This window comes from Aegilops tauschii, chromosome 1 (genome assembly GCF_002575655.3).
Source record: "Aegilops tauschii subsp. strangulata cultivar AL8/78 chromosome 1, Aet v6.0, whole genome shotgun sequence".
NCBI lineage: Eukaryota > Viridiplantae > Streptophyta > Magnoliopsida > Poales > Poaceae > Aegilops > Aegilops tauschii.
The window spans coordinates 288,486,634-288,498,055 of NC_053035.3; the positions used below are offsets into that span (position 1 = coordinate 288,486,634).

Sequence of the window (11,422 nt, forward strand, 5' to 3'; positions counted from 1 at the left end):
TTCTCGTTCCGCGTCGGCTTCAGCAATAATATACGGCTGCTCGGTCGACCGGCGAATCGCCATCATATCAGAAGCCTTCAAATTCAGCTTAGTTTAATGCCGCAACCGCAGCCACAGGAACAAGAACAAGAAGCCGATTAATTAGTAGTGATAATTATAATTAATCAGGCCGTCACATTCGTGCTGCCCGTGCATCAACGCAAGCTGTGCGGCTTTGCTTGTAGGGGGCGGCATTAACGTGACAGCGTCAGCTAATTGCCAACATCAACGTCAAGCAAGTTTGCAGATGCCTCGCAGTTAAGGAAGGATCAACAAGAGAGATGAATAATAATAATAATAATTAATCCAGAAACTGGCCATTGACCCATATGGAAAGAAGATTGAAGGTTGAGCAACACCATATTTTCTAACAAGCAGTCATCCTCTCCCAGCACTCCATATTTACAGATGAAGAAAGCACAAGCTATCACAAAACCTGATTAACAAGTGGCAATTGCTTATTACTCTAGCTAGCTGACCACTGGCGCATTGCCTGGTATTACCTCAAAACATTTATCACAAAACTCAAGTCTAGTGTGGTAGAAATAGTAGAGCAGGGCCATAATCATATACAGTAATCTCTCTGTGGTGTGGTAATTTTTGGTTTCTGTCCTAGTGATGATGATGATGATTATAAGCAGTAAGAAAAGGCTGGTGCTTTTTCAGCTGTGTTTCCATCCATCCACCTCCCTTTCTTGCCTGCCTGCTTTCTCCCTGAAAAGCTAATGGTGGAATCCACATCGAGAAGCACAACCGAAGGCAATGGCGGGCACCGAAGTGGTGGCCGCTTTCTCGCTCCATTCACTCTGCAACTGGGCGTGTGGGTCGCAGCTTTGTCAATGGCGGGGTGGTGCGCGCCTAGTAGTCGATGATGAGGTTGCCGAACGGCGCGCGGTGCGGGATGCCCTTGCGCCGCTTGGCCGCTGGAGGCGGAGGCGGCGGCGGCGTGGACGGCGTGAAGCTCTGCCTGGCGGCATTGCGCAGAGGAGAGGAGGAGGAGGCCGCCTCGGAGTCCGACGAGCCCTTGGCGCGGCCGGGCCTGCTGGCCCGCATCATCCTCGCCTTGTCGTTGCCGCCCCCGTCGGAGGAGCAGCCGGCGACCTTGCAGCCGAGGGAGCAGAAGCGGAAGTTGTCGAGGAGGCTGCGGCTGCAGACCTCGCAGAGGTTGGCGCCGCCGGCGCCGCCGCCGGCCTTGCCGGGCTGCTTCTGCTGGGGGCGCTCGTTGAGGAAGACGACGCGCGCGCTGTTGATGACGTAGGTCTGCACGCCGGCGATGTCCATGAAGCGCTGGATGTCCGACACCCGGATGACGTCGTGGTAGGAGGAGCGGCGGATCTGGATGGTGTGGTGGCCGCGGTGCGCGTGCGCGAGGCACAGCGAGCAGAGCGCCGCCGCGCCGGCGGCCGCCCCGGCGGCGCAGTCGAGGCAGAACATGTTGCACTCGCCGCTCCGGTGCGACTCGGTGTGCGTCTTGCATTGCGCGAAGAAGCGCGCGGACAGCAGCGGGCGCAGCCACTGCGGCCACTGCTCCTCCTCCCCCGCCGCCGCCGCCACCTGCGCCTCCGCCTCCTCTTCGTCCGGCTCAGGGGCGCCGCCTCCCTGCGCACGACAACCACAAGAAAGATTGGTCAGTTCAACAAGAAACGTTCAGCGATGGAAACATTGGCATCCTGACAGGAAAGGAACCTCAAGAAATCGATCTCATCTGAACGCTGACAAGATTGCCAGAAATCTAGTACGACTTACTTATCAATCAATCAACCAAAGAGAAGAAACAGAAGAAAACATAAAGGCTAGGACTGGTACCAAATTCCAGGGCATCCAATCCAAATGCTGGAGCAGAGAGAGGACGCAGAACCAAAACAGAAACGCCACCGTTAATCAGGGGGCGGGGGAGAAGAAGGGTGGGTGGCCGGGGTTAACGCACAAGGCAGAGAAACCTCAGGAATCAATCAATGCTTTGACCGTCATTCCTCACAGGATTGACACGAACTGATCCCGCTCCCGCAGCAGCAGGAACAGCAATCCGCACGCCCGATGCAACAGTAACGCAACCAGTTCCCCTCATTCCTCCACCCCGGACGAAGCAAAAAGAAACGCGCACACGAGCCAAGAAACTACTACTACTACTACCAATCAAGCAGGAGAGGAGAGGAATGGCGATATGCCATCGCAGCTAGGTAGGGGGAAAGGGGAGGAGGGTGGGTTAGTCAATTACCATGATCCTCCTGTTCTTGAGGCGGAGCTCCTTGAAGGGCGACTCGTGGTCGATGGCCATGCCCGCGCACCGCACCAAGAACAAGAAGCAGAAGAAGGGGTTGCTGCTCCTGCTGGGGCCTCGGGGGAATCGAAGAGCAGGCGGCGGTTGGTGCGCGTGGAAGGGAAGCGGAGCGGCGGAAGAAGCGATATATGGACGGATGGGCAGGCGGGCAGGTGCTGGGAGTCTAGAAGTAGACGAAGGAGGGGTTTAGTAGAACGGAACGGAAGGGGAATGGGAATGGGAGGGGTCTCTCCCTCCGAGTGCGCGTGTCTCGTTCTTATCGTCCCAAGTCAGTCAGCCGTCCACCCGGGCCGCCAGACCCAACCAAACCAAGTCGTCTTCCCCCTCTCCTCTCTGTGTCTGTGGTGGTATGGTGGCCGCTCTTCCTAAACCCCGGATTAATTAATTGATCGGGCTTAATTAGCAGCAGCAGATGCGTTATTCGCAAAGCGGCCTTCAATTCCCTCCCTCGCATTTGATTACTAACAGGGATTGAAAGCGAAGTGCCGGATTGATTAATTGATTGATTAAGCCTCCTGCTCCGTGACCTCAGGTTTGTGGTCTGATGGTTAGTGAAGGGGCAGGCAAAATGCATGGGGCACACGGCGCGGTGCACCCAAACCCTTCTTCTTCCTTGGGGGTTTGGGCACGTGTTCCCTACTTGGACGAACGGACATTTCACCCCACCCCACTTGATTTGATTTGAGTTGCAACACTTGCACTGTGTTTTGTGGTGGTCCTGATCCCCTAGCCCCGCGTGTGTTAGTATAGTGCTAGCTCCACGGCGCGTTTCTCTTTGGGTTACGCTTTCTCCGTGCTTCACAGGTTTAGGCGGCGGCTATAGCTAAGCCAATTCGAATAAATATATGTCACGGCTAGTTTTATTTTCTATAATCTTTTTAACGGTTGATGAAGGCTAAGGCTACTCATTTGTGTGTGTGCTGGGAGTAGAGTAGTAACACACATTAGACTCTTGCTAGTGTTTCACCGTGTGCAGATGCTAAACATGTCACATAAGCGAAAAAAATTAATATGGCATAGCATTTAAAGAGGAAAGAGAGCACTTTGGTGCCCTGAGAACAAACAATGCCGAATGCGCGAACCTATGCAGGACACAAATGAAGGAAGCTCATCGATGCATGAAAGAGTTTACTCTAGTTGCTAAATAAACAAATAAAAGAAGCTTAGCTAAAATAGATTGAAGACTTCAATTCTTAACTTCTTAATGTGTTTAGCATCTCATCTAAGCACATGTGCATTAAAAAGGCCTTATTACATTAGTCCAAACTCGGAAGGAGAGGATGAGTGGATGACCCAACAATGAAGATGAAAGCAAAGGGATGCATTTGGTACACATATTAGTACTGGGTGAAAACAATTTTCTTTTCTTTTTGCGGGTAGGATGAAAAAAAATGTTGGTCAAGAGTATTTATTTGGTAGCATTGCTTAAGGAAGAGAGAGATTAATTTCCAAAGAAGTTAAATGCTTGCTGAGCAGGCATCCAAGTGGTAATTAACTAAGAATGGCATCCCCAAGTTAATCCACCTTTTGTGGGATATGACAAATTCAGAAGTGCTCCTCCGTATATAGCACGGAATGCACTTGCACTTTCCCGGTCATCTGGCCTGCTGCAGGAGTCACGCATTCCCTCCCTTGACTTTGGCTGGTGCAAGTATACGTACCGTGCTTACATTTGCATTAACCCAACACCGGTGCGGTGCAGCATTTGGCAGTTGAGCTGCCCTCACCTCATCTTTCACTAAAGGGTGTGGTTTCCTTGTGTTCGTGTAGGGTGTCTGATTAAACAAACGAGCCTGTGATAGCTGCCAACTGTAGTGTACGTCAATTCTTGTTCTTTGTTTGGATCATTGGGTGTACTGATGATGCTTAGGTTGGATCGGTTGCACCATCGGTTTTGCCACCTTCCATTCTTTGGATTACTTATTGCTCGTTTCCAGGCCTTCCGCTCCTGCCACCGCCAATAATGCTGCCCTACGAATTCAACTGCTGCTACTAAAAACAGCACATACGAACAGCTTTATCCAAAAATAATGCAAAAAGAATAGGGCAGCAGCTTGGTTTGTTTGTTGAAGCTGATGAATTTGCGTGGGATCAATGGACGCTCTGTTTGCTGTTCCCAACATGCATCGAACAGAGGAGAGGGGGAACTATAAAACTGGAAAGAGGCAGAAAGTGTGGGTTTTTGAAAAGATTCTGCCGCCACTCAATCATGATACTATCATCCACCAAAGCCGCTTTGCGCCTTCTTTATTCACATGCCGCTGCATTGATTCTTTCTCTCTCTCTCTCTCTCTCTCTTTTTCTTAATGGAAGCTAGTAGCGGGGAGCAGGGAGGAGGCAGTGGAGCCGTTAACCTTAATGACACACTTCGTCAGATACTTATTATTGTATACATCTAGCGACCCCCCGGATTGCAGGGCCAGCCACATGCCGTGCCTGCCTCCCCAAAAACCCTCCCTGTGTGTGTGCAGCCAAATCAAGCGTGCCCCTTCTTTGCTTGTGTTAACCCTGTGATGTCGCTAGCTACATACATCTCCTGATCAGCAAGCTGCAAAAATAGATAATGCTAATCTTAATGCCACTTGGACAAGAGCATGTTATGCTACTTTATGTGTGTATTCTGGTCGATTTCGTTGTGCGGCAAAAGTTTCTCCGTGGATTGGATGGATCGCTCGGATTTCAGCCGAAAATGACGTGAAGAAATGCGCGAGACCTTTCTCGGAGGGAAAGGAAGCGGAGGTGAATGGGCGGCGGGCACGCACGCGCTTGACAAGTCGCTGCCGCTGCCCATCCGTCCATGGGCGAGTCGACCAGCACCAGCGGGAAGACGCAGCTGACGACATTGCCGTCGCCGTTGCCGACCGTGGGCCGTGACGTGCACCGCCACGAGATAAATGACCCGTCCATGGACGCCAGTACGCGCAGGCTTGTGCTTCTCCGTCTCCGGTTCGCATCGGCGTGGACCGACCTCTGAGATGAGATGTCATCGCTGCTCCCTGCCGTGCCAGCAACTGAATGAATGCATTCTAGCCTCAGTGACAAGTATAACTCGTGCCACGCGGTGAACGTATGTCACGGAGTAGTTTCCGCGAAAATCGTCGTCGCCGTAAATTCGTGAGAAGTCTGAGAGAGCGTGCAGACCGGGCCGGGCCAGGCGGCAGCAGATATGCAGTTAACCATCATGCGTGTGGCGACTTGGATCGTCTCCGGACGGACCAACATGCCGTGGACTGATGTTTGTCCCTCCGTTCCCCACACGGGCGATCACAGGTTAGTGTGATGATGATGAGTCGGAGCACTTTTCGAACGATTGGGGAGAAGGTTACGGAGTTTTGTTGATTGTCCGGCAGGGTCCAGCCTCGCGTGGTTGGTTGGGCACGTACCAAAGCTGCGCTAGTAGCAACTGGAATCTGTGATGTGATGGCAACGGGAGACAATTCTGCCAGGGAAATATCGACGCAAAAGCTTTGAAGGCGACGGCCTCGACACGCTCGAGGGCGCTGGCTGGCTGCTCATCCCTTGCCGTGTGATTCTGGGTGATCTCTTATTATTCAATTGCAAAACCAACTTGTTTAATAACTACCCCTCCTTATTACTTCATCCGTTTCTAAATATAAATCTTTTTAGAGATTATAATATAAACTACTCCCTCGGTAAATAAATATAAGAGCGTTTAGATCACTAAATAGTGATCTAAACGCTCTTATATTTGTTTACGGAGGGAGTACATACAAAGCAAGATGAGTGAATCAACACTTTAAAATATGTCTATATACATCGGAACATCCGTATGTAATTCATATTATTTTTTAGAGCGGAGACGCCAGATGTGTCCGGATTTAAATTAATAGAGCCCACAACCAGGCAGCGTAACATTACTTCAGGTCTTACAGAAACCAAAAGCCTAACGGGCCAAACGAACGATAGGGAAGTCATGGTTTCAAAGCCAGAGGGGCCGCGAGCGACATTACAAGGCCAAAGGCCATATAGAGCGCGCAGGCTCGCGAGAGAGAACAAAAGTGGCCACTTCGCTAGGCAGTAGCCGCCAGCTCCCTAGCCGTCACATAAACTTGCAGAAGTCGGTCTTGGGTGTGCTTCAGCAGCTCAGCATCCTTGCGCCTCCCCAACGGGCTCCACAGCTGTATAAACATGTTGCATTTGTAGATAATATTAGCCGGGCGAGAAGGGAAACAACCTTCTACGGTTAGCTTGTTCCTAGTCAACCAAAGCGCCCAGAGAAGTGCCCCTACACAACCCATATGACTCGTTTGCCGCTCCCCTACATCGAATCTAGAAGGTCCACGAGTTCAGTGGAGGACCTAGGGCCCCACTGCACTCCCGCCACAGCTTGCACCGCGCTCCACGCAAATCGCGTCAGAGGGCATCTGAAAAAAACATGGTTTGCATCTTCAGGTGCGCCACATAACGCACATGGACCCGAAGCCGGGCCATTGCGTTTGGCCACATTCACAGAAGTGGGCAGTTTGTTTCGAAACATTTTCCAAAAGAAGACTTTGATTTTGAGTGGTAGACGCATCTTCCACAGGCCCTTAACCACCAGCTGTGCCGGCCCTTGCACAGTTTGTGGTATAGCGATTTGACCGTGAACTTGCCCGACTCAGTGAGCCCCCAGGTCACTGTGTCAGGCGACGTGGTCAGCGCCGACGAGTTAACCAGGTCAAGTAGGGCCGTATAACTAGTGCGCTCTTGGTCGCTGAGCTCACGTTGAAAGTGGATGGCCGGGGGGGGGGGGTCGAGGCAAGCGCGTCAGCAACAGACATGGCTGGGTCTACTGCTAAGGCGTATAGGTCCTGGAACTCGACCCAAAGGGGTTGCGAACCCACCCAAAAGTCTAGCCCGAACCGAACCGAACGACCGTTCCCTAAAGTGAACTTTGCCCCCATGGCAAAAATCGGCTTGATGGCCTGAAGATCATTCTAGAAAGGAGATCCCCACGCCGCCCCTTCCAAGAAGTTCCCATTTGGGAAATACTTCGCGCGCAACAGATCCACCCACAAACCCGTCGCCCCTGCGACAGCTTCCAAATCCATTTGCACATGAGGGTGATGTTCAACAATCGGGTGTTGGTGATCCCAAGGCCTCCCAAGCAATATGTAATTCATATTGAAATCTCTTCTACGGTGAAAAGACAAATCCATTGTCGACGGTGACGAAAACTCAAAAAATTTCAACATCTCCGCTTCACGGAGGTTTCGCAAAAACAACATTGCCATCCTCAAGGATAATGGGACTGAATTTTCTGCTCATGACAATTTCTTCCTAAACCTGTTAGGAACCCAAAAGATTCTGACTTGCCTTTTCTCCCTCTCTGAACTTTACCCGACTCATCTTCCTTAGTTATGTCATTTAGACCCCCCCTTCCCCACCCGGGAAATCCAGGATGCCTTCTATCAAATGAACTTGCAGGCCAGCCCCGGGCCAGTGTAGGATCGAAAGTATGTCTAGAGGGGGGGGGGGTAGACTAGTTGACCAAATAAAACCTAACATTTTCTCAATTTTAGTTGTAGGCAGATTTTAGCAATTACGACAAGTCAAGCAACACCCTACAGATGCAATTCTAAGAGTATAACAGCGAAAAGTAAGACATTGCACATGTAAGTAAAGGGAGGGGTTGAAGAAGGCAAACGCAATGGGGACACGGTGATTTTTGGCGTGGTTCCGATAGGTGGTGCTATCGTACATCCACGTTGATGGATACTTCGACCCACGAAGGGTAACGACTACACGAGTCCACAGAGGGCTCTGTCGTGGATCTAAGACTGACAGTAGAATGGGGGGTAGGTATGAGGAGGCAAGATCCTAGCTATGGCGAAGTTGTACACGCGAGTTTTACGAGTTTAGGCCCTTCGCGGAGGAAGTAACAACCCTACGTCTCGGAGCCCGGAGGCGGTCGACTGGATTATGCGCGTGTGAGTTACAGGGGGTGCGAACCCTTGTCCCAGAGGAGGGGGTGGCTTATATAGAGTGCGCCAAGACCCCAGCTCCCCTCCGTTACACAGGGTTCAATGTTCATAAAGAGTAAGCGTTACAGGTAACGTCCGCAATAAAGTGTTATAAATGGTAATTAAGTCTATGAGTAAACGCATGACCGTTGCTGCGTAGAGTGACTTTAGATCTTCTGTATGTCGAGTGGTTTCTGTGACGGTCGAGTGCCATTGATTCTTCCGAGTGGAATGTCTCTGGTCGAGTGGATGATGGTACCCTTCGAATGCTTCTATCTTTAGGGTTGGGGAGGGTGTCTAGGTCAGGCCTATGACCCTACCCTAGGTACATGGCTTCATCATTAGCCCCCGAATGGTTCAGGGTTTGAGTGGAGAAGGAGTTGAAAATACTTCCGATTCAGCTCTTGCACTTTGGGAGTGTCTGGTTGGGATCGATGAATCAACACGGTGACATCAACTTCTTTTTCAGTCGCCTTGATCCATTCTTGGTTTTGTCGAGTGAACTTTTACTGAAAAGCTTCGAGCGTTGATATGGAGAAAATCTTCCGTCTAACAGGTTGCTCTGTTGTCCGCGGATCTCGCGGGATTCGAATTTTTGGGAAGCGCGCGGGGCGGAGGAGGCCGCAGCAATCGGGCTGGATAAGGCAGGGCCGCCTTTTTCACCACGTATCGCTCGCGCGAATGTTGCGGGATTTGATAAGATCACCCGGGTCCACAAGTCAGTCACTCGGAAGCAACCTCATATAAGGCGTCGGTCCGGGGTTTTTGAACAGTGCGCTCCCATTCTTCCTCTTCCTTCTCTGTTTTCTCCACCGCATCCGCTCCTGCCCCGGCGCCGCTGCTCCGTTCGAGCTCTGTCGGCTGTGATGGGGAAGGAGAAGACGGTGGCAGTGGAGCGCGCGAAGAAGGCGACGGCGAAGGCGAAGGGGAAGAAGTCCAGCCGGGGCGGATCTTCCTCGAGGTCCGGTCTGCCGCGCGGCTGGATCCAGGGAGATTGGATCCGGTCGATGATTCGCCAGGACGACATCGACAATCTGGCCGAGGAGGGATTGATCCCCCACGGATCCGCGCGGCTCCCGGCGGACGAGACTGAGCCCCGACCGTAGGAGGGTGAGTGCGTCCTCCTCGCCACCCGCGTTGACCGCGGGTTTTCTTTGCCTCCCCATCCTTTTTTCCGAGCTTTCTTGAACTTCTTTGGAGCACAACTTCATCATTTCCCCCCAACACCATCGTGTATCTTGCCACTTTCGTGTCCATGTGCGAAAACTTCTTGGGTTGTCGACCACACTGGGGCCTCTTCAAGCACATTTTCACGTGTCGCTCCCAGTCGGTCAAAAAAGCTAATCCGAGTGATGAGAGGACAAAAGTGATCCAGATGTGTGGGGGTCTTGGAATCCAAATGAGGGGTAAGAGCTCTTTCCCAGCCATAATCCTACCCGAGTCAGTCCGAGGGTGGCAGTCGACCTGGTTTTACTGCAAAGACCAGCCGACTCCCGGTCAGTCGACTGGACTTCCCCCCTTTTCCATGGCTCGAGTAGAGAAGCCCTCCGCCCTGAAAGTGACCCCGGGGGAGAAAGCAGAGGTGAAGGTGCTGGTCGAGCGAGTGGTCCAGCTCATCCGTGATGGCGTGACCGGCATGGATCTGTTGGAAGTCTTCCTCAGGCGACGCATTCAACCGCTTTAAGCCCGTGACCATCCGATGTGGATGTATTCGGGCATTGATGATTCCACTCGGATCCATCCAGAAGAAGTCGACGAGGATACGGTGGAGAAGTGGTTGAGGGGTATCACTGGCAACAAAGATAACCCCAGGGGGGCCAGGATAGTCCCTCCACTTGACAACTCGCACCAAACAGACAAGGTCCAACTCTGAATTGCCGAGTGTTATCTTGATTTATCATGTAACTGCTTGCAATCAACCGACTGACTTTTGTCTTGCTTGTTGTCTTCTAGGCTCTTACTGAGATGTATTCGATGTCCAACAGAGAGCGGGAGCAGGATCCGGAGGGGAAGGCGAGCGGAGGCGAGAGCGGCGAGTGGCATTCTGATGGTGAAGGGGATGAGGAGAGCTCCGACCCGAGTGATGAAGAAGAGGTAGACTCACCTCCCCGTAGGGACAGGCGATCCAAGCTCACCCACGATCCCGCAAGCGCCCGCGACAAGGCAACCGTTCAGACTGGGCAGTCGTCAAAGCGTCCTCGGACGTCTTCTCCAGCGCCGACTGAAAAGGCTCCGAAACAATCCAAGGTCGTACCGCAGAAGACCCGAAAGGCGCTGCCCAGAATCAAAATCGACATCCCTGTTGCCTCTGCGTAAGTGTCCTGTCTTCAGTTTTACCCGAAATTCTGCGTTGTCTATTTTTCCTTGGTTTGACCGAATGAATCTTGAAACTAGCAGTGCCGCTACCTCTGGGACCTCTGCTTACAAAAACGAGGATGAGGACATGGAAGACGCGGTCACCTCCAACCCAGGTATAACCTTTGTGATCTTGTCTTTGCTTTGTCGATTGAATTGCGATATAACCAATCGAGGATGAACTTTTGGCGACTGATCTTTTTGCAGCTCCTCTCAATGTCGTTGATCTCCCCGACGACGACGAGGACGAGCCACAGAGGCCCTTGGGGAGAAGAAACAGGAAAACGTCCGCTGGCAAGACGCCTCAGTCGACGCCGGTGGCGGAACCGGTAATTCAGGACGCCGGCGATGCCAATCGGACTTCCGTCTCCTTCGCCATACCGTTGTCGAGTGCTCAGCCTTCAGCGTCAGCCGTGCAGACTCCCGCCGATCCACCTTCACTTTTTGCTGCACATCATGTTCCAGAAGACCAGGTGGGTGCTGCCAAAGAGGCTATACGCCAGGCGGGCATCATGATGGAGAAGATGAAGATGGTGCGGGAGGCCAGCCAAGCTGCTTATGACGCTAGCTTCGCTATCCAGAGCAACGTCCAGGTTAGCAGATTGCCGACTGACTCTTTTAGCTTGTTCCGTTAGGATATGCTGCCTGAAAACTCTTTTCAAGGAATCTTTTCATCTGTCTGCGCTTCGCATCCGTACACCCACGGGGTGTTTTGATTTTCCATTGAGCAAACTTGTATCTTGAGTCGATTAGGTTGTGTCAATTGGATTTTTGAACTAGTGGG

At 51.9% G+C, this 11,422-nt stretch overlaps 1 protein-coding gene across 1 annotated transcript; it reads right to left on the reverse strand.

Moving 5' to 3' along the window:
- Positions 1-325: 325 nt before the first annotated feature.
- LOC109750778 (uncharacterized) lies at positions 326-2,565 on the reverse strand. The gene is made up of 2 exons (XM_020309730.4): positions 2,258-2,565; positions 326-1,638 (listed from the first exon to the last, which is right to left on the reverse strand). Exons 1-2 carry the CDS (start codon positions 2,315-2,317, stop codon positions 898-900), a joined length of 801 nt encoding a protein of 266 aa, XP_020165319.1. The 5' UTR covers positions 2,318-2,565; the 3' UTR covers positions 326-897.
- Positions 2,566-11,422: the final 8,857 nt, after the last annotated feature.

Coding starts and splice junctions, on each gene's coding strand:
- LOC109750778 (XM_020309730.4), bottom strand. CDS start 2,317: ATGGCCATCGACCACGAGTCGCCCTTCAAGGAGCTCCGCCTCAAGAAC. Junction 1,639..2,257: donor TCAAGAACAGGAGGATCATG/GTAATTGACTAA, acceptor TGTCGTGCGCAG/GGAGGCGGCGCCCCTGAGCC.